At 46.0% G+C, this 22,400-nt stretch overlaps 1 protein-coding gene across 1 annotated transcript; it reads right to left on the bottom strand.

Moving 5' to 3' along the window:
• Positions 1 to 1,772: 1,772 nt before the first annotated feature.
• Positions 1,773 to 18,023, bottom strand: FRZB (frizzled related protein). The gene is made up of 6 exons (XM_082762852.1): positions 17,494 to 18,023; positions 11,638 to 11,685; positions 7,118 to 7,183; positions 4,849 to 5,053; positions 4,565 to 4,628; positions 1,773 to 2,924 (listed from the first exon to the last, which is right to left on the bottom strand). Exons 1-6 carry the CDS (start codon positions 17,945 to 17,947, stop codon positions 2,814 to 2,816), a joined length of 948 nt encoding a protein of 315 aa, XP_082618978.1. The 5' UTR covers positions 17,948 to 18,023; the 3' UTR covers positions 1,773 to 2,813.
• Between the last annotated feature and the right edge of the window lie 4,377 nt (positions 18,024 to 22,400).

The raw sequence follows: 22,400 nt of genomic DNA, 5'->3' as shown, positions 1-22,400 counted from the left end.
TGCAGGTGAAGATGGAGAATGAAGAGATACACAGTGCCTCACTGCTGTTAGAGGAGCTTGGGGAAAAGAGGGAAAACAGCTTTCTCTCCAGCATCTGGACGGCCATTTGAAGGGACTCACCAGCAAAGCCCCTGCTTGGTGCAGCCCATGATGTGGCTGCCGTAGCAGGTATGAACAAGCCCCCCTTACCTCTTCGGCTGCACTCCTAGCCGAGCAGGAGTGAGAGGTGACCAGCTGTCCTCACGAGCGTGCTGCAGAGAAACCGACCTGCTAGCACCTCCGCTCGCCTTCAGAGGATGTCACGGTGCCCCCCTGTCCTCGCTGGAAATGCACAACAGCAGAGATGAACAGCATTAAAAATATCTGCCCCAGTTTCTGGTCATCGTGTTGTCGACTGCACAAAGACTGGGCACGAGTTCAAGCCAAGCAAATAAAGAAAGCAGTAAGGACTTGAAGCTGACTGCAAATCAGCTCTTCTCAATAACTGAAGTGGAGCTACTGCTTTCTTTCTCTTTGTCCCCAGAAGGCATTATTGTCCCTTTGTCCCCAGCTAATGTGAGTAAAAGATGAAGAGAGAGTATCTTAGCTCCAGAGAGAAATGGAGCAGATGCTAGATGGGGAGGAGGACCTTTACAAACAATTTCATTGAGTTACCTGTTAGCAGACGATGACTTTTTTGAGTGAAGTACTGGGGTAATGACGAGGGAGTAGCGCTAGGCAAAGCTCAATAGAATTTGGGGACAAAACAAAAAAAAATAATCATACCACAGAATCTAAAATACGTGAGACATTAATCTCTAGTTGAGACTTAATTAAGCAGGGTGCAATACTACAAACTTAGTAGTTTTCTTCAGACAGCTCTGAGGATGGGGTTATGAGCACAGCAGCAAGCAGGACTACTCAGAAGTTTGGTTATCTTGGCATCTTGTTCAACAACCCTTCCTTCTACTATGAACTGCCTACTATTCACTGCATTAAAAAAAAGCCCAAAGCTCAATAAGTAAATATAATTGATAACATTGGCAAGGGGCCTCACAGCACTTGCTGCTTACTCAACTCTTGGCTCCTCTTGCTGCTGCAATGATGATGTTGGTCCTGATGTACCTGCTGGACCCCACCACAGGCAGAGAGACATGCATGCTGACAGCATGGCTGGAAAAAAAAACAACAGGAGCCAAGCAACAGAGTAGATGAAGAAGAACAACGTCCAAAATAGACCAGAGCAAAGTTTCCAGATGTTGTTTTTTTGTTTAAATTCAGCTTTTCCTTTGAAATCCCTTCCACAGCTTCTGATCCAGCCTGCACAGTATCTGGAGCAAACACTGAACCAGCTGGAGACTTAATGTCACTTCAAACCTTCACAACCCATCTCCGCCCTACACTACCCCTTTATTTAAAAGCAAAAAAAAAAAAATAAAAAAAATCAAAACAAAACAAAGCAAAAAGAAAACTCAACAGATTGCAAATTTTGCAGGACACAGGTCTATGTTTCAACTTGCCTGATATCCACACGGAGGGAAGACTTGCCCTGAGACCTTTGGTTATTAACTGGAATCTTAAAATAACATAATATTATAAACGTTCCCAAATACTTCTGGGTTTACTTGTTATCAGCACATTTTCAACCTAACAACTGCAGCACTTCTGTGTTAACAAGAGGCAGCCCGAATGCATTTAAGCGTGCTAGGGTGACCACAGAAAACACAAGCTGAGAACCCAACAGCCATTTGCATCTCGAGTAGTTCCCCTCTGTAACTACACATGGAGAGGACTTATTTTATTTACATCACTTTAATTTCTTTTGAGCAAGAGAGAATAGAAAAACAGAAGAACAGAGTGATAATTTCAAATACGTTGTTACTATCTGCAAAGAATTTTATAAAAGTACAAAAACAAAGGGGTTTTGGTTTTTATATTTTGAACAGCAATATAAAAATATGATGTTGGTTCAAAAGTCAGATAAGGTCCATGCTGAGAACTACAAGATTTTTATTGGACGTATTTTACTGAGCATTGAACACTTGCTTATGTAGGCACAGATTGAAGAATAAAACCACAAAATCCAAATGATAAAGTGCAGACCTGTACTGAGGAGCAGGCCTGGTAAGTCAGTCTATTCCTACAACTCAGCAGAGAGAAAGAAGAAGAGGAAAAAAAAAAAAAAGAAAGAAACTGCCATTATAAGAGAAACAGTGTATGATAAATTAAGTCCTGGGGTGGTACGACTCTGAGGTTTCCTACAAAGTCCAGAGAGTATTCAAATTTTATTTTCTTTTCCATTATTTTTCCAGAAGTGCCACGTGACTTGAACTGTGTGTAAATTAATACATATATGGCTATTTTGTTTCGGAATTAAGAATTATGCACTTACATCAACAAATTCCCCTCCCCAGCAAGGGGTTTCTGCAAACAGTGGCCATGGCTGTGACGAGGACCGGCCCAAGGAAGCCAGTGGGGGTTGTGATTTAAAGAAGGGTTGTGCCAAATCTCCTGCTTGCACCGGTTCTCCCCCAAAGAAGATTTGGGAGATAAAATGGCAACTTCAGCACGTCCTGACCTCTCCCCGCCTCGTAAGGGCAGTTTTTTAGTAACAGAAATATATATTTATATTTCCAGAGCTTGCACACATCCAAAACCAAACCAAACCAAAAAGGCAGAAAACAAGAGGAAGAATAAAAACTAATATAAGCTAAAACATTATTTTGTAGTAAACAATAGAATATAACGTGCAATAGTGCAATTTCTCCTTTGCTGCTCCAACAGTGAAGTCTTGACAGATAGTCCACTGAATTTCGGCGTAGGGCACTTCACTTCTAGCTGCGAGCTTGCCGGGGGTTGCTGGCCTTGCCGGGCTTGGGCGCTGCATCACTTTGTCCTGGCTCTCCTTTCCCCTTGCCGAGGTGGCGGAGCTTTTGATCCCAGCGCTGCGCATCAAAATGCAGACGAATTGCAGAGAGTTAGCAGAAGGAGGAGCTAAGTTTTATAAATATTGTAAGTAGGACAACTACGTGCATTTGCAAGCAACACTGACAAAAAAAAACTGTCATTGTTGCCCCCGCAATACCCCACGTTGGGCCCAAGGGGAGGAATGTGAAGTTGTAAGTATTATTATTTCGAACGGAGAGGAGCATCCATTCCCTGGCCTGATTTTCTTGTATATTCTGTGAATGAAAGGGCCAATGCAAGGTACAACACCTTCAGCAAAAGTGTTTCACCTTTTCATCAGCTTGTGCACCTCACTAACATAACACAGTCTGAAGTTATGAAGCCATCAATGCCATAAATTCCTGATCAGTAATTTCTTGCCCTTTACACTTCAAATTATACAACTAGTTTCCTGATGCAAGCACCATTACTGTACCAGAAATCATTTCATATAGTGACACAAAAACCTTCGTAAGTCTTATCCACAGCTAATATCTATCAGGAGCTACCAGAACTGGAAGTGTGGCAAGAACAAACAAGATTAAGAAATCACAGGACTGGAAAAAAAAAAATAAAAATGGAGCTTAGTTATTGCTTTTTTATATCTGTGGGCCTCTTCACTGCTGAGGCTCTAGAGCCATCACAAAAATGCTCTGCATATTGAAACCCGTGGTGGTCAGAAAAACATCTGAATTGAACTGAAACCAATCCTCAATACAAGGCAATCCCAGCTGTGCAAAAAGTGAGAAAATAAGTGAGAAAATAAGTGAGCTTCCAAGAAAGAAACCATAAATCACCCTGCCACCCCCAGGCTGGGACTAAGCAGAGATCAGCCCACAGCAGCAACGCGGTGTTTGCTCTGCGGCACTGCATCTTGGAAAGTTCTGCCAAATCAAACAGCAACTTGGAATAAGATCCCCATATCTTTTCCCTCATGTAATCTCTGTGGATGTACCAAATCTTGTATTTGTAATGAGAACAGTATTTTCCTGCCAGCCACCATTAAAACAGTTGAAGAAAGATTTCAGTGGAAGAGGAGCCTGGTTTGCACAGGCACAACCACTGTGTTAAGACAAAAGTTAAGAAACTGTTTGAAAATAAGAACAATCTGTGTAAAATGACACTCCTAGCAATGACAAAATCACCGATACTCTGCTGTGCATCAAAGCACGAAGGCCATGCTTCCAGGGCTTGGAAGGCATTAGAGTACTTTACAATTAGAAAACATTATAGAGTATATTCTCATATATCGTTTGCGTTTGTTACTTCCAATTGGATCCTGTACACAAAATGCAAGACTTTCTTATTATGCACCTCCATCATCTAAGCCAGAGAGACAAATTTACAGTATCTGCTAACCCCCATAATTTGTGAACTAGATTTCAAGAGTATTAAAATCTGAAAAGTATAATTCTGACTTAGTTTGGAAGACACTTGTAAAGCCTTTTTTTCACTAGCCGTACGATCCCAATGAAGTGCATAGCGTTGCAGAAGGCACAGTTTGCCTACAGAGTTAAAACACTCACTCCTATTAATTAACTGGGCTCAGCATGGGCATTTTCTTTCTTAATTTTGACAAGCTTTGGTAGCTGTTTCATGGTATCTACAACATTTGGCTTCTGGTGAGCCATTTTCTTACCTTGACTTTTTTACCCAGTCGATCCTTCCATTTCTCAGCGATGGAGCCTTCCACCAAGAGTAACCTGCAGAAGGAGACAACCCAACATCAGCAGGTACGCACTACCTATACAACCCCAGAGCTCTGTGACCCCTGGCAGTCCCCCTAGTAGAGAAGATGATTATTATATTGGAAGGTGATCCAAAGAGTGACACCAAGTTTCTCTTTGCAGGTGACTCTATGCAAGCTCCAGGGGCAGGGAAACAAACCACAGAAAACACCTCGAGGGTAATGGTGCAAGTTACCTGGAGCGCTCCTCGTCTTCGTAGCCCATGATGATGTACTCTTCGTTGGCACTGAGCGGGGGGCACAGGCAGCCAGAGTTTGTGTAAAGGTTTACAGTGTCCTTTGGGATGTTCACAAGGGAAGATTTGAGAATCTCCTTGACTTCCACTACCGCAGTGACGTCGTGACATTTAGTCTTCACCTCCTTCACTTTCGCCCGAATGACTGGGAAGAAATGACAAGAAGTATAGTTAACGGCAGTGGATAATGCAGGTCACCCGGGGTGGTTCTCAGTGACCTCTGGGATTAGACTTTTGTATGGGCCATTATCAGGAGCTTAGCTGGACTCGAGCAACCCCCCTGCCCCCATCTCTCCACTGCTTCCCCCTCCACCCAGAGGCTGCAGGTAGCTGGGTATATCTCAAAACATTGTGGGTCACAAATAGGAATTATGTTGGATTTCTGTCCTATGAAATTTGGGCTTTACTTTTAGCATCCCCTCCTCTTTGCTCTTTCCACTTCGTGCATTTAATTCATTCCTTGTGTGCCCTTCTTCTCCCTTGTGCCACAACAACTCCTTCTTTGACTGCTTGGAGTACATGTGACTGAACTTAATTTGTCACTCTTGGCCTTTCATGAAATGTGCATATGCATGAAAACTTATTGTATCGCTATCCCTGCTGGATGACAGGCCCTTACCTTTTTGATTCTCTCTCCAGTGACCCAGCACCAATCTGCTCTGTTCTTTATGAACTCCAAACGCTCCTGATCTTGACCTGGTGACCCGCTTAATTGTTTCTTCCCCTGCCCTTTCTTTTTGCCTTAAGTTGCACAGGAGGGAAAGTTGCCTTTCAAAGACAACAGATTTTTGGGCCTCTCATGGTGACCAGTGAACTGATGCCACATGTAAATGCAAAGCAAATCCAGAGGTCACACTCTAGAGAATATCACATCTTTAACAGCTTGCAAATGAAAACCATTACAGATCTGAAAACTGTGGACTAGTACAACTCATCTCTTCGCATATATTGTCCATGAAGACAATCAGCCAGCACATACTGCAGCAACATTAAAAACAATCAATAACTGGTATGCATTTAACATAATTTATCTAGTGATCCTCTTTCTTAAGACCTCTTAAGAGTTTAAAACAAAATCCTACTTCAGTTTGGTGTTCTTTCCAATGCATTCTGAAACCTCTTTGCTTCCACAAGTGAGAAAAGAGGGATACAATATGACTGAGAATACGAAGTGCTGAGGGGTCATCTCCGCCAGCTCACACACAGCCACCTGCAGCACCCTCAGTGACCACCAAGTGCAGGTGTGTAATCCCACTACAGACCAGTCAGTCTGGAGCAATTCCCCAAACAAACCCCAAACAATGCAAAACTAGTCACCTCAAATACATCAACAACGTCTGACTGAATGCAGTTACAAGCTTTTAGCTTTCCATAGGATTTATTTTTGAAAGGAAGCTTATATGGCAACAGTTGGATAAATGCATAATCTTAATAAATATTAAGCAATCGCTACCACTGAAATGAAGTGTTTAAGTTCAGTGAACTTCAGGCAGTTCACATGAGTAATAGGAGCAAGAACAGACCTGACTGTTCAGTTCCCCTAAGTGATACGTATTCATCAACCTCCTTGGCTTAATTTGGTTGAAACAAGCAGCATGAATAGAAGTAGCAGAGTGGACCTGTGATAGAAAACCAGGGCAACCTGGGCAACAGAGGACATAATACAGACACCGTGCACTTTTACAGGTGTTAGTGCCAGTGTAACACAGCTAGAAAGATGTTAATTGATGGCTTCAACGCACAGGAAGGCAAAAGCCTAGTATGTCTGTAAGATGCCAGGGTGAGTTTGCAGGCCTAAGAATTACCACAAACATCCCTTCCTGTGCAAGCAAAACACATCGGAGCTGTAAATACAAGAGGAGGTTCAAGCGCAGCAGCCCACAATGTCACTTCTGCCAAATGACTCTTTGCACTAAAGAAGTGCATGAACCCCGAATGCCCATGCTGACGCTGAATTAACTACCACGCAGTGTCAACAGAGACACTCTTGTACTACCCTATTAAGCTAATCCCCTTCATCCCTCTGCAAACACTCTCAGTTTTGAATTTGGAAATGTTTCAGGCCACATCTGTAACAAGTACTACTGGATTAACCATCAGTAATTGGGTCCATGGGCTATTGCTGTGAAATTCTTCCCAGCCCCGTTTAATTCTCTTCCTGTAGCCTTCTCCTAAAGGGCTTGGGAGCTGGCCATGCAGCTGTCCTTACCGTAGTTGTAATTGTTGCGTAGATAGGTCTTCTGGGTAGCTTTAATAGGCTTGCATTTGCAGCGCTCTACAAAACAGAAACTTTTGTTTAGAAAGAAAACAGCATTTGGTCACTGACAATCTCCCCCAAACCCCACGGTCACACCTGACAAGTATCTCCCTGAATTTACTTAGTTAGTACAGAGAAGTTAAATGTTAAAAAGCACAGGGTACTTCTGCTGGAAGATGTTCTGAAAGTGAGCAGCAGAGGTTTCCAGAAGAAAATTGACAAGATGAAATTAAAAAAAAATGAATAAAACCAAACAAAACAACAACAAAACCCTAGCCTCCAAAAAAACCAAAACCAAACCACAACCCTTTATTTTTAAGTATGCCCTACAGACAGTGCTTCATCTAAAATACAGATCCAGCTGAGAAATTAAGGGCTACATCCAGCACGGGGCTTTGACACATCCCAGGGCATAACTTTCAGGTCTCGTGTCAGCAGCAGAGTCCCTGGCCAAGAGGGCGCACCAAGCAGTGGTCAGGCAGGTTACTCATTTAGGACTTGCAGGAAACCCACCTGGCACTGGCACTGTCTTTCATCCTAAAGGTATAAGCCACGTAGCAGCAAGGGATAAAGGCAAGAAACCAGGCTCCTTCACCTCAGGGATGCTGTTTCCTCAGTTCCCAACTCATTTCGCTCGAAACAACCTAAGGAGGGGCAGTGCTGAATTCTCCCTTCAGAAATTATGAGGACTGAAAATTCCTGGAGTAACAAATGTCTGCGTAGGTGTAACTAAAACAAGGAGCTACTCATGAGCCTGTGTTATGGAGTGCGGGACTGAAAACTGAGAGAGCCAGAGGAGGGAATGGAGGCATTGACCAGCAGGCAGCAGGGCCAGCAGCTGAAAACCTCCGATTCAGGGCAACAACCACCTCATTGAGCACAGCGCTCAGCAGATGCCTGCAGCTTGCGCTTTCCAAGGAGGAAAGATCAGCAGTTTCTTGGCAACATCCCCTAGAACCCACTGTGGTTCCACCAGCACACTTGCTGTCTAAATTGGAAGGAATAACGGGGAGAGGCTGCCACCAGCCTAAAACCTACACAGTGGGTCATCGGCCCTGGGTATAATGGGAGCTTGTGCCGTACGTGTGGGATTTGGACATGCCTAACAACAAATCTGGGCCACCCTCCTGCTTGGGCTCGCTGTATAACATCGGGATCCTGTACCTCAGGTTTAATTAAAGCAGGGAAATTACTAGCCCACCTAGCAGGATGGATGACCTTCAGAACACAAACTAACTGCTAGCGTGCAGTTAGTTTGGTGGCCTCTCACAGTCAGACCCAGCAAGAAATGTCACCCATTTCCAACCGCAGGTCCCAGTATTATCCATATGTGGTCATCCAATGTAATGCATCGGTGGAAACAAAATCTCCTTTAGGAAAGGACAGGTGAGCTGTGAGCAGGACTCCGGTGTCCTCAGTCGTACTCTGTGTCCTAAATACCACCCCTGCCTCCTGGCTGCATTTCACCCAGCACCTAAGTGAAAGAAGACTCAATACAGCCTACTTCTGTACAACACTGTTCTAAAATAATGACGCCGGGCATTTAGTTAAATCCACCACGAAGAGTTTGGGGAAGAACTTTTATTTTCTTTTTAAGACTTCTGCATTAAATACAAAGATGGTATCTTGCAGTTATGGACTTCTCGAGTTATTATTTATTTTGGATTGCAAGGACTTTTGTAGTTGAAAGTACCAAAAATCCAGGAAAGAGATGAACATCGCACAAGAAGAGGATATTGTTTCCTTGAATTTCAAATGTCCTCAGGAATCTATATATAGGATCCTACAGACTTCAGCTTTTGTATGACTGTGTTAAAATAATATAAGCTGAGAAGGGAAGTGATTTTTGGCTTCTCTTCTGCCTGTGGGAGCTCATACATATTTTAGACTGAATTATGGCCCATTTTATAAGCTGCCTCAAGACAGGCCATACAAGAGGCTCCTAAGACCCACACTCGCACAGGCATCTCGGCATTCACATCCAACACATTTTATACTCTCCTGCTCAGCAACACTTTGCTCTGTGGCACAGGTAGAAAAACATAGTCTAAATTACAGGACAAGGACATATAGCCTCACATTTCCCTCATTTTAAGGTAATACTGGATTGCCTTTTAACTTGATTATTTGTTTTAAATTTGAGGAGTGCCTTTGATTATTCTTGGTGTAGAACTTAGTGGATAGACCTGGCTGTGCTCTTCACAAAGGGTACCTTCCCGCTGTCCTCGTCCTTTACAAGTTTGTATTTCCGAGAACTTTACAAAATGACGCACTGTTTCTACTACTTAGAAATGCAGAGACTGGCACAGGGGCACTTGCCAAGGTCAGCCAGCCGCAGAGCAAGAAGCAGCTCATCTCTCCCAACGCCTGGTACAGTGGCTTTCAACGGGAGCGCGATGCGAGGATTAGAAAATACTCTTTTGATTGATGCATATTTCTTGTAAATCTGAGCCTTCCCAGAGCAGGGAACATCCTCAGAGGGTGGCTGCAAAAGAATTGTGTTAAAAATGCACTGTGTCTCGTGGTGCTAAGGGCAAGTCCCATCTGACATGATTCTCTCCTCCAAAGCCACCAGAAGAGCTCTGAAACTGCAAACTCATTATAAACCAAACTCATTATAAACCAAGACAGGGAGCAGAGGCTCACATCAAGTTGGTGCTGAGATCTCAGCTGGCTTTGCCATTAAATATTCTTTTTTAATACAAGTCAACACAATACTAATGTATGCTCAGCATCTATACCATGGGAAACAGCTCCCTGTAAATACCCAAACCAATGGATTACAGGGGAAAAGGTTCTCTGTTGTAGCTGCTACCTACAAACTGCCATCTTACATACACGTGTGCGCACAACATAAACACGTGCTCGAACCTGGCAAATGCTTCCCTGATAAGTTAATGGAGAAAAAAGCCTGGAAAAAATGTCTAAATGACCGAAAAGCATCTCAGGAAGCCGACAGAAATCTAGCTTACTTCCAAGAGGCAAAAAAGCCAGCTGAAATGGATATAGCACATTGGACCACAAGCTAGCAATAAGAACATTGTCCTTCTCCTTCATCAGCTCCATGCATCTTTACCCCCTGTTTTGGATGTGAGTTTTCAAGCCTGCATCCCTAAAGGCAGGCAGTTCTGAAGATATGTTTGATATTTTTGATATAAGGTGGCAGGAGATCAGTGCTGAAGTTAGCAAAACTTGGTGTCTAACTGTACATTTCACAACCATATTTAGGTGCTTACGTTAATAAACTGGACCTCAGCATGTACTGTAGCTGGTCAGCACCTCTGGAGAAGAAAAATTCCATGGGAATGGTAATAAAATTCAAGAAAATCTATAGTCATTGGCTTGCTTGAGCAACAAATGCACCTTTCTATAATCTGCTAGCTACTGAACTGGGCTTTGCTTTGCTTTGCACTGCCTGTGAATAGTGGCAGCACTCAAGGGATTTTGCTCAGTTCCAGCAAAAACAAAATGAAACAACAACAACAAAAAAAGCAACGGGGGAGCTGTTGGAATAAAAACAGCCTCAGAAGGTCTCATTCTCCATCTCCTCAGGTTAACGGGAGTTTTGCCATTATCTACAGAGAGGTCAGAATTTAATTTGCAAGTCAGAATGAACCACAACCCTGTTTTTACCCTCAGTGACTGAGAGAGCTAGCCTACTCACCAGTGCGCCACAAAGGGAATTAACATTAAGGAAAATAGGGCAGAAAGCACTGCATTTTTCCTTTTCGACTGAATCTCAAACAGCCTGCTTGAATCTAGCCTCTTTTGGCTAAAATGAATAAATAACAAAAGGAACATTACATCTCTAACTTCTTTCACTTTACTTCTGCAGCACATTACTGTGAGCATCTGCAACTTCACTGCTTCTTTCCTTACAACTCACAGCAATGGTATTTACAGGTGTAAGGACGTTTCTTTTGGTACGTACAATCCCAACGTCCTACTGCGTCGCTTTGTGGTTTAAACACTTGGGATTTTCATCACTGCAGTAAGCGTTTCTCAGTTAAATAAAAACTCATACTGGTATGCTAGTTAAAGCCTGCCAACGACTACAGCATTATTTTCCTCCCTGCATTTTCAGTTATGCACGGAAAAACAACTGGAAGAGCTGAAGAAATAATGACATTTTTGGTGGGAGGGAGGAAAATTCATGTAATGATCATTCTCACTGTTCGAGACAGAACTCGTCATGAGACCAGCACGGCCACCTTGACTTCATGGCAATTTTGCCCTGGCAAAAGCAGAAGAAACAAGAGCTGGAGGGCTGATTTGGCCAGAAGTACACAGGTTTACCAGCCCCAAATCTCACCTTCCCGTGATGGATACAGGTACCAGTCAAAAGCACAATCTACAGGATCTCAAGACAAAGCCAGGTATTTACGCATCACTTAGTACTGCTCTTACTTCATCAAGCATTAAAGGGACGTGCTTACACAGCTCATTAGACAGCTTTATAAAACTGTACTCACCGATGCCGGAGCCTCTACAGTTGCCATTATTAGAATCCATCGGGAAATCTGGCACAGATTGGTAAAATACAGAAAGAAACGTTAGGATGTTTAATAGTGGATTATTTCAACAACCCCCCGTTGCAACGCTTTCTCTTTCTCTCATATTTAGTATATTAAAACTCAATGAATAATCGGATTGCAATGTTCCAGAGGCCAGCCTGTTCCTGCTAGAGTTGACATCAGTTCTTATCTACGCTTCATCCAAACACGGCACACAGCATTACGGGCTGAAGCAGATTAAATAGCCCATTTCCAGAGGTGCACAGACTGGCAGGTTCAGGGCAAGGAGGGAAATTTATGGCAGGAATTTGCAGCATCTACAAAAAGCACACGTAGTGTTTGCATTTCATTAGATGATGAAGGAGAAATTACTTTTGGTTTGTTTTTTTGGTTACTGAGGAAATCAAACCAACCACAATCGTATCATTGAAGCAAATGCCAAAACAAATGTTTCAGACCTTCCCCTTCCCCTCAATTTAAAAACATGCTGATTATTTGAAGGAGAGATAAAGAACAGGAGGAAAAAAAAACAGGCCCTGTGCCAGACTTCCAAAGAACTGCTTTTGGATGCTCTTGTCCATAGAATGGTCCTCGCATTGGTAAAATGCGTAATTTCAAATCTATTATTAAATTGCACAGTTCAATGGGCCTACACACATACTTGGTCTTGAGAAACGAGTATGTTAATGCACACAACCTTGTATAAGTCAAGCAAAAAGACGCAAGAGAAACAAGACTGGGGAGAGAGGTAGCACACTTTATTAGAAGGACAAATAAAATGGGAAACAAATGAGCTTTCAAATCAAGCCCCCTTCTGTAAGCCTGCACACCCAAAAGTTTCCACAGGTTTTTCAGCTGTCGAAGCTGGTATCATACCAACATCATCTTTCTTAGATGCTTACGGTATCTTGGATACAACAACCTTGCTACTGCAATACAGAACAAGTGAACACACAGCCACGTAACAGCAGCTCCTCTCGTGGCTGCAATACAGCCTGGAGTGACACTTGGCATAGGTGAAGGATTTAGACGCATAGACTGAATTTTAAGGGCAGGGGCTGTTATTTAATCATAGATTACGTAAATACATAATTAAAATACTGGTCTACAAGATATCTAGTATTAGTTATTTAATGTTACAATTTGGCCATGCATTTAAAAAAAAAAAACAAAACCAAAAAAACCCATACCTTCATCTCAATGCATATTTATCTTTGTACTTTTCATCGCAATGTGGAACTTCCCTTACATTAACAGAGATAGGCTAAAGGACTAGCAAGATGCAAGGAAATCTGAAAAACATGTAAATCACTTGCCTACTTAATGATTAACTTCCCAAAATTGGGACTTCAGAAGTAAGTACTCCTACTCACTATGAAATTTTTGACTTTTTGCTCCTAATTAGCAAAAGATTTAGCAAACAGTATTGAATGATTGCATAGATGCTCCTTTACGTCCAATACCTGGTTGCTACCTCAAATCAAATGCGTTTTCTTCCAAAAAAGCACCAAACTGCTGTGGTACATTAGCTTATGGAACAAAAACAAGGTTTTAACGGTGCCAATTTGGTCTTCGGTAACCGTGTACTTCCATGGTAGCTGCAAGGCTTTTCCATGCTGCCTTCTAACAAGTCAAGTTATACACACTAATCCTTGCTTACGTGTTTCATTTGGATTAATCACTTGAATTTTAAAAAATAAGTTCCTATCATCAGGTAGTGTTGGAAAATTCCTTCTGGCGTGGTAACAGCATGACGAGTGCTTGAGCCTCCAGCCTGGTACTTCGCTGGCTGCTCCCACAGCAGACACAAGTCTGCACGACCTCCCAGCAGCAGCCTTGTGTTGGGTTTCCTTGGCCAAATTCCCTGCTTGCTTTTAGGGCTGGCTGGCTTTGCAAATGCCCTAGACAACTCCTTCTGGTGCTTCACGTGGCCCAGCAAGCTCCAATCTTGACAAGATTTCATTGATAACCATTTGACATGAGAATAAATCTGTTTGTTAGGGTACACTGCCTGAATTGAAACCACAGCTTATTGAATTTGAAATCGAACCTACAGCTGGATCCCGTTTGGTACCACTCCAGTATCAGCTGAAGGTCCAGTTCCCTCTGGTATTACAGCTGAATACAAGCCAGAGCTACGCGCACTTGCCGTGGCCGAGGAACTCTCCTCAGAAGTAACGCTGATGCAATGAGGGTGGTGAACACTCAAGGTGCCTACTATAAGCCTGCCACCACAAACACACACCAAACTGAACCTGCTTTCCACAAGACGTTCTCTTCCACTCCTGGGTACACAATTTAATTGCATTATTATTATTTTTACAGAACCAAATTCCAGCACACCGCGACCTCAGCCCACTTCCTAATTCTGCACACGTTTGTTTGCCAGGCCACGTGCCCTACCCCAGGCCAGTGGCTATGGGTCTGTGAGAAGACAGCTGGCTGCGTGGTGGGCGAGTAACTCCGAGGGCATGTGCAGAGCAGAGCGGCTGTTTGGGGAAACGGCTGCAATTTCTGTGCTGTGCTCAGGCTGCGGTGCGTGGTGGATTGTGCTCTGCAATTGTGGTCAGCGCGCCGTGTTTGCCCGTGAACGGCAGAGGAGTAAGCAGGCACCTTCGTGTCACTTCGTGACTCATCTCCTGACTTTGGAGGGCTGGGCACAGGCGAGTACCAGCCTTAAGGTGATGCTAATCGTCCTCAGGGCACTTGTGTGTGTTGAGGGATGAGCAGTTTCTACTGAGGAAGAGAAGCGCAGGCTTGTGCAGGCAGCTGGAGACCTTCCCCACTCCATGGCACGTCTGGGTAAAGGCTTCCCGCTCCCCCATCTTCTCCACGGCCACCAACAGGTCAGGCTCTCCTCACCTGGTCCCTTCCCACCCACCAGGGAAGGGAGGATGATGAAGGTCTGGGCCAGCCTGAGCAGCAGCCACAGCACCCCATCCGTCGGACAGGTGGGGGGGAACTTCTCCATCAGGCTCGTCCACGTGCTGCTTGGACCTCCAGTCGTCAGGCAGACACGAGAAATTAAAAAAGCTATTTTTAAAAAATAAACAGCTGACTTCCTATTGTTCCTCTTCTCTTCAGCGTGGAGCTCTTTGCCAAGTTTTGTCTTTGCAAAACAATCTTTTGAAAGAAGTATCTGTCAGCGATGATTAGCAGAACTGCCAACGAGGAAATGTTCTCCAGAGCTCCGATTCAAAGGCTTCCTACTAAATCTTGGTTAAGAGTGGGGGATAAAATCCAAACCGATTTTTTCCAATAAGCTGTTTTAATTAATCATTTTTCAGAGGAAAGCTATTAAAACACTAACAAAGAGAGAAGATAAAAGCCGCTTGCATAGTAAGTGCGCAAGATAACAATTCTTGGACCACAGGTTTGGGTGAGAGCCTTGCGAAAAAGGAGCAATTTGGCAAAACTTACTTTTGAGCATACAACTCAAGCATCTTATCTAATTGCAAGAAAAGAAAAAGCACAAACAGCAGAAGTAATGTGAAGATCAGTCCCAGCTGAAACTGAATGCAGACCACGCGAGCCCCCAGGCCACAGGGCGGCTCCGCAGGCACACAAGGATGCTGAGCCCCTCATCGCCCACTCCCACCAACACTGAGCCGACAGGTTCAGAGCCATCACCAGGGCAAGGAGCAGAAGGCTTCCTCTCACTTCCACACCTGAGTTTGCGTTTGGAAACCACTCCTTTGGAAATGAAGGTCACAATGTGTGAAAAGCAAGCATGGGAAAGGGTTCTTTCTTTTGCTTCTGTTTGAAGCACACAGCGACAAATTCAGATACTGGGTGACTGTAATTTTATCTCGGTGTACAGGCAGATGTAGAGGACTCAGACTACGTGGAGAAACCACGGCTTCGTTAAAGATCTGGCAACACGTCTCCATCAATTAAATAATCTTTCCTTTTCATTAATGTTTAAGAGGTTGTATTTCTAAAGGGATTTGGGACTCTAATCCCCTGTTTATGATGATCGCCCAAAATAGTTCTGACACTTATTATACACGTTTATGATGTTTCCCTTTTCTCCAATATCTCGCTGACGGCCTGATGTGCCTTCACTTTTACGTCTACTTTTAATCCAGGCCACTCTTCTTCCAGGTCAAAGGGATGAAGTATGTGCAAGGATGAGCAGATGGTTTGGAGCAGCAGCGAGGCCACTTTGACTGATACAGAAACCCACAAGCACGTAAACCAGACACAGATCTCCTTGGGACAGGAGCAGGAGGACTCCTGCCGCCTCCTAGGGCAGCAGCACGTGTGAGCTTCTTAGAAGTAACAAAACATTTAAGAAAATAAGATACAGTGAGATATGACTGCCTTTACCAAGGCACCACTCGCAATTGCCTACAGGGAAACATCAAGGACTGCAAAGTCACTCCTGCACCTACTGGAGAAGCTGGACGTTTCCCTATTTTCCTCAAGTAGGGCCCACTGATACCATGACTTTAACACTTGCAGAGCCAGAAATTCAACCGATGGACCTGTTCCCTAGTACAGGCAGCACCCAGCTCCCCCTTTAAAGCAGGGACAAACACATCACTGGAGACAAGCACAGTGCGAGAGGCAGCAGCAGACGAGCACGCAGGCTGAGGTGTGTGTGCATCTGCATCAGCAATGAACATTTTGGAGACCAGCACAAGCCCAGGGGTTCCCCCTGCCCCTCTTAATTCTAGGGCTCAGCTGGAGGAAAGCTGTGCAGGCAAACAAAGCAATTCCACTATCCTTAGCAGCCTTCTCCATCACGGACATAGCAGTGGCTACTTGATCCCCGGCAGGCACGGGGAGCACAACCGATGAGGAATCTTTCATCCCTTACAGTGATACCAACCAAAAAAAAGGAACAAGTGAACTTCACCTCATCTTCAACTTGGCATCAGCAACAGCAGAGCCAAGACCAACTGCTTCAGTGGTGAGAGGGAGTGTTAGCAAGGTGTGTCCTCGGTCAGAGGAGCCTTTTCACATCATGTATCACAGACCCTGCTTTGCAAAAGCCTCTGCTCTGATCACGGTAACCATCTGACCGTGCTGTCCTTCAGGCTGTCACCTTACCAAAAGGACCAGGCAAACACGTTAAAGTCCTCCCCGGTACTAACTCGGAGACCTTGGGAGGACAGGGCAGTCACCTACTCTTACTTTGCAGGCAGCATACTCCTTTATAAAAGTGAAAAATCAAGATTTCACTTCCAAGGAATAAGAACACCACCTTCCTCAAGAAAAGACTGTTAAAAATGGGTCTGTGTTTCTGCCTGCTCTCTGAGATGGGGTCTACAAGCAGCCTGAGGTCTGGGAGTGCTGAGGAGACACAGCAAGAGCAGGCGCCCTGCGTGCCAGCCGCGCGGCAGCTCGCTCTCCCTGTCTGCTACTTGGCTGCGCTCCTCTGTTTGGAGAATGAAACTTGGAAGTGTTCACCTCGCCTCTTCCCCGGACAGGGATCCTTCCTCCTGCTCTCTCAAGGAGCATTTTCATTCCCTCAAGAAGGATTCTTTCAGCCCGGTGCATAATGCATCGGTTCAGCGTTTTCAGCCCCGCAATGGGAATGTCAGCAGGTTCCCATTCGCTGAAAGGCAGTTTTCACGGACCCGGCACTGGGATCCCTCAAAGGGGTCATTGTGCTGCCGAGCTCCTCAGCAATAGGTAACTCGGGGGCACTTTCAGCAAAACCCTTCCTCCCTCCGGCTCTCACCGCGATCGCTTTCGGAGCCCGGCCGGCTCCGGACCCGTTCGCGAGGCCCCTTCCCGGGGGCACCCCGAGGGGCTGCAGCCCCCGGAGGCGGCGGAGGGGGGCCCGGGGGCTCGTCGGGCACTCACCGGCACCCTCGGCGGTGACGATGGCCTCGGGGGAGATGCAGACGCCGCGGTCGTAGAGGGGCAGCTCGTCGCAGGCCAGGCTCTCGGGCCAGGCGTGGCGGTAGCGGAGCAGGACGGGCTCGCAGCCGGCCCGGGCTCGCTCGCAGACGGCCCGGCAGGGCTTGATGGGCTCCTGCTGGAAGTCGATGGTGCAGATGGGCGCGTACATGGCGCAGAGGAAGAAGAGCAGGTCCGGGCTGCAGTTGGTGCCCAGCAGCCCCTCGAACTGCTCCATGGCCAGCACGGCGTTGGCCTGCGTGCTGTGGTGCAGGTGGTTGGGCATCTTGGTCACGTTCCAGGGCAGCGGCCGGCACAGCGGGATGCGCACCGGCTCGCAGGCCGCCGCCCGCCCCGCCGCCGCCCGGCCCAGCAGCAGCAGCGCGGCCAGGGCCAGCGCCCGCAGCCCCCGCCGCATGCCGCCCGCAGCACCGCCCCGCAGCACCGCCCCGAGCCCCGAGCCCCCAGCCCCGAGCCCCGAGCTCCGACGGCTGCGGGCCACCAGCGGCACCAGCGGCTCAGGGGCCGGGCGCCGCCACCGCCGCCGCTCCCCGCTCGGCCCCGGGCCCGGCCCCGGCCGCGGGCCCGCCCCCGGGGCAGGGAGCAAACAAAGGAGCGGGGCCGGGCCCGGCAGGGATCCCCGTCCCCTCCGTGAGGGTGGAGGAGGGAGAGCGATCCCGCCGCGGTGTGCAGTGTGAAACCCGTGGGGTGGCCGGTGACAACGCCCGGCCTCGTGTGGCAGAGATCCTGCCCCAAAAGGGACCGCTCTGACAGCGGCGACCACGCGAGCAGGGTGCCGGACTGATGGGTTAGCACAAACTCCGTGATAAAAGCAGGTCCCGGGGGTGCTGGGGGGCTGTGAGGGTTTGGTTAAGACCCATGAACCTAAATAACAGCAGCAAGGGAACGGTACCACACCAAGTCAGTTCCTAGAATAAAGCAGTGCTCAGCTGGGCTGACTCAAATTTGCCCCCAAAATACCTCATAGGAGAAATCAAGACAAAGCTCGTTACCGTATCACACAAGAGCCATGCTAATCCACACCAAGTTGTCCTCATTACGCTTATATAAATCCATTTACATTTGTAAAAAAACAGAAAAACAGTGGGGCTGTGATGCCGGGAGGGCGGATTTCAGGGAGCAGGGGCTCGCTAACAGGGATGTGGGGGTGCCTGGGGGTGCCGGCCTCTGCATTTGGGTACACACACAGAAGGGCTGCAGAGGACAGGAACGGGCACTGACAGCTTTGTTCCTGCACCAGAAGGGAGCAGCTAGCCCAGACGGCTGGGATTGATTTATTCCCTTGTTGGTTTTTCTTCCTCCCTTTCACAGGGTCTGTACGCCCCCTCCCCAAGCTTGTTTCTCCCTCACCGGAGGCAGACAAACAGCAACTGTTTGTTTAAGAAGTCAGAGTCGGCTTCCTGAGAGAGGCTGATGGCCCCTGTGCTGCTGAGGAGGGGACACGAGCACGGCTGCCTGCCTTGCACTACCTAAGGGTCTGGATCTTAAGGTGAAAGGAATACATCGAGGACCGGGAAAAAACACAAGACAGGTGCACCTTTTTTAGTCTTTTTCTCTGGTGTGTAACAACTACCTGCAGGGAGAGGCCAAGTGCCCTCAGTGCTGGCTATGTTTGAGTTTCAGACACCACAAAACGCATCTGTAGGGCAGGGAATAGCTTGCATTAGGCTGTAAGCACTGCGCCTTCCTCCTTTCTGCTCACACACTCCCCAGACCCGGTATCTGCTCAGAAACCCAGCTGAGATGAGACAATACTTATTCAGAACAGGTTTTCACTTTCCTAAGCCTTTCCATAGCGACCTCAGGATTACCCACATTTTAATTTCCTTACGTACACTGCCTTGGAAAATAAAAACACAAAAACCCACCAAAACCCCCAAACCTACAATACTTCTTTACATGGCAGTTACTAAAACCATAAAGCCATTGACTTACAGAGTCATAAAAATGGGATTTATTGTACATTTCCTGCTCCAGCCGGGGTCTTGTTACAACTCCCTCAGGTAGACAAAACACAGGGGACTATTAAGTTATTTTAATAATCTCTCAAGCTTCTGCGTGGATGACTTGAAAACAGAAAGGAAGAAGAAAAGGTTCTTTCAATGCAGCCTCTTCCAGACTTGTAATTTTTCAGGCTGTTTTTATGAGACAGCTCGTTATTAACTATCCTGTGCCCTCGGGGCCCACGTGCGTCCCAGAGACAAATTTTTCACCTTCGTATTTGCTCACATTACCTGTCGTCTTGAAATCTTAGCAAAGGGCTGTTTGCCTAGCACTTTGCATCCCGTTCTACTCTCTCATTTCTATTTAATTCTGTTGAAGAAACACAGCCTACAGAAACACGCGCGTTATGTTTAAACCAATATTATGTGTGTGTATCTACCACTGAAGTCTCACTTTGCAGGGTGGATGTGTTTGCTGCTTATGACTTTCCTGGCTTTCGTGGCCATGTAGAGGCTTACACCTCCTTGCTAATGAAGTTTCCTACCTGCAGCGCTCTCTTCCCATCTGGGCGCTGGAAATTGCATGAGTTTTGCTGCAGAAAACCTGCAAGAGGTGTGTGCCTGACAAAGCGTTCAGCCACGCACGCCAGAGACTTGCAGCAGAAGACAGAAAGCTGAGCCTCATGACACATCTTTTGGACGATCCTCCCATCTTGTTTCAAGTGCAGCAGTCTTTCAGGAGATAAACTCTGCAAATTTAGGCATGGTAGATCTCAGCTGAAAGAGAGATCTCAGCTGGTTGTTCAGCTGGAATTACGTCCACAACTTGCCCCATCACAGGGTCTGGCATGCAGTAGGTGCACACTGGAGGAAAGCAGAGGCTGCGACTCCCATCTTTTCTCCTGGGAGAGCACAGCTTAAATTCAGAGCATTAAATGCTATCTTTAATCTGTAGCCTCTCAAACCTGTGACCACTACACAAAGTCAAAACTCATGCCAGAGAGCATTTCATTGCTCCAAATTTTATAAAATGACTGAAATGCCACGTGCACTGTAATTCTCCTGGTAAATAAGCCACCTCCAGCCTGCGCTGGCACCCAGAACCAGCGTTTTCACAATACAGAAGTGCTTTTTCTGACATGTACAGACCTCTTCCCATTTAAGAACTCACACAAAGATAATGTTTTTGCAGTTGTGCATGTTTATGACTAGAAGTGTAATAAAATAAGCCCAAAGTGTCAGATAGGTGCTTAAAGCTAAGAAACATCAGAAGAGCTGACTTTTCAGAGGCATCAAACACTGAAGTTAACAGAAACTTTGTCCCCAGTTCCACAAGTGTGCCCTTCAGATAACAACACTGCAAGTACTGTGGGCTACCTTGTTTGCCTAAATATTTACAGAATCCATCTACGCTGCAGAAAACATGTAGAAAACAGCACGAGGGAGCTGGGCTGAACTCACACCCAAAACACAGTCGGCGGGGCAGCACCTGGGCTTGCAGATTTAAGATTAACAAAGTTTTTTGTTTGTTTTTAAGACTGCTGCTCAAGTATTTATGCGTATGAGATAACCTCCATGGTAGCATTATGTACACATGTTCGGTTTAGATGTGCGTTTAGTTTTGTTATTCTACTGCCCCAAATGCTGTACACTGTTATAATGATCATGCTGATAACAAAAAATACATCCTTCCCTCCCACTGCGGCCATACTAAAGACACAACAGACTCCACTTAACCCTCTCGGAGTTATAATCACCTCCAGATGGGGTATTTAAGGCAAAAATTGCAAATCTCTGTAAGATCACATACATTATGAAGCGTTTCTATTCTGGCCTCTATAGGAACAACTTGAGCTGCCTAGCTTCAACGCCATAACCACTCCAAATTTAATTTTGTTAAACCATAAATTTGCTGCCTGAGATTTATAACCTCTCCGGTTGCACTGCCGCAGCCTGCCTCTGCTCCTGCTTACAGAGATTTATTAGCAGCGTGCAGCAGCATTAAGTACCGAATCACACCCACACCTAAAAATAAAACCTGCAAAAACAGTCCGGTTTTACAGCACCGGCACCGCATCGCCAGGTGCTGAAATGCAGACTTACCACTGATTTCAGTGGGAGCTGACTGGGTTTGACATGTTCTAGGATCAGGCTTTTCCTATAAATAGGAGCCGTGTGTATTTTACTCCTGTTTTTAGCAACTGCTAGCGGGATGACAAGGGGTCTGTAGTGGAGCCTCAGAAATTTTGGGAACAGAAACAGTGCCTTTCCTGAGTGCTTTCCCTCACACACCTGTGAGACGCACAGACAGCAAATGATCTAGAAAACAGAAAACCAGGAAATCTAATCCTGTACAAGTAACTGCATTTCAAGTCAACCACACTCGCAGACATTTTTAACTCTCCCAAGCAAAGATTTCCAGGTTCCCTGATGCCAATTTGTCACGCTGAGCCTCGATAGCAGGCTTTCTCCACCGGCCCCCTTGCAGAGGTTAGGGGTGTGCCCGGCAGAGGATGTTCCGCAGACGTAGCTGCCTGATGCTTCCCTCTAGCTTCACACCTGACATTTATCAGACATTTTAGGCTTGCAGAAAGTCTAAAAAATTGTGCAAGTTACCAAGGTTGCTGTCACTCTGTGAGGGCACCCCCGTTTTTCTGCTTTATTTCTATTAAACAAAGTACAAAGGTAGAAAATAGGTATAGGCTCGTAAGAATTAGGGAAGAGCTGGTGATCTATAGGGTGGGGCTGAATGCAAATGCTGGGACTTAAGTGAGGCCCATACACACACAGTAACTTCTGGGGTTATTTTGGGAACTCTGGGACTTTCAGATCATCATTCTTAATCCCACAACGACTTCGGTGGTGGCAGATTAAGAATCACACCCAGGGAGCTATTGAAATGTTTAT

This window comes from Aythya marila (assembly GCF_965140915.1).
Source record: "Aythya marila genome assembly, chromosome: 6".
In the NCBI taxonomy this organism is placed as follows: domain Eukaryota; kingdom Metazoa; phylum Chordata; class Aves; order Anseriformes; family Anatidae; genus Aythya; species Aythya marila.
Note: the sequence above shows the minus strand (reverse complement) of the source record. Positions and strands in the feature narration are given on the sequence as shown.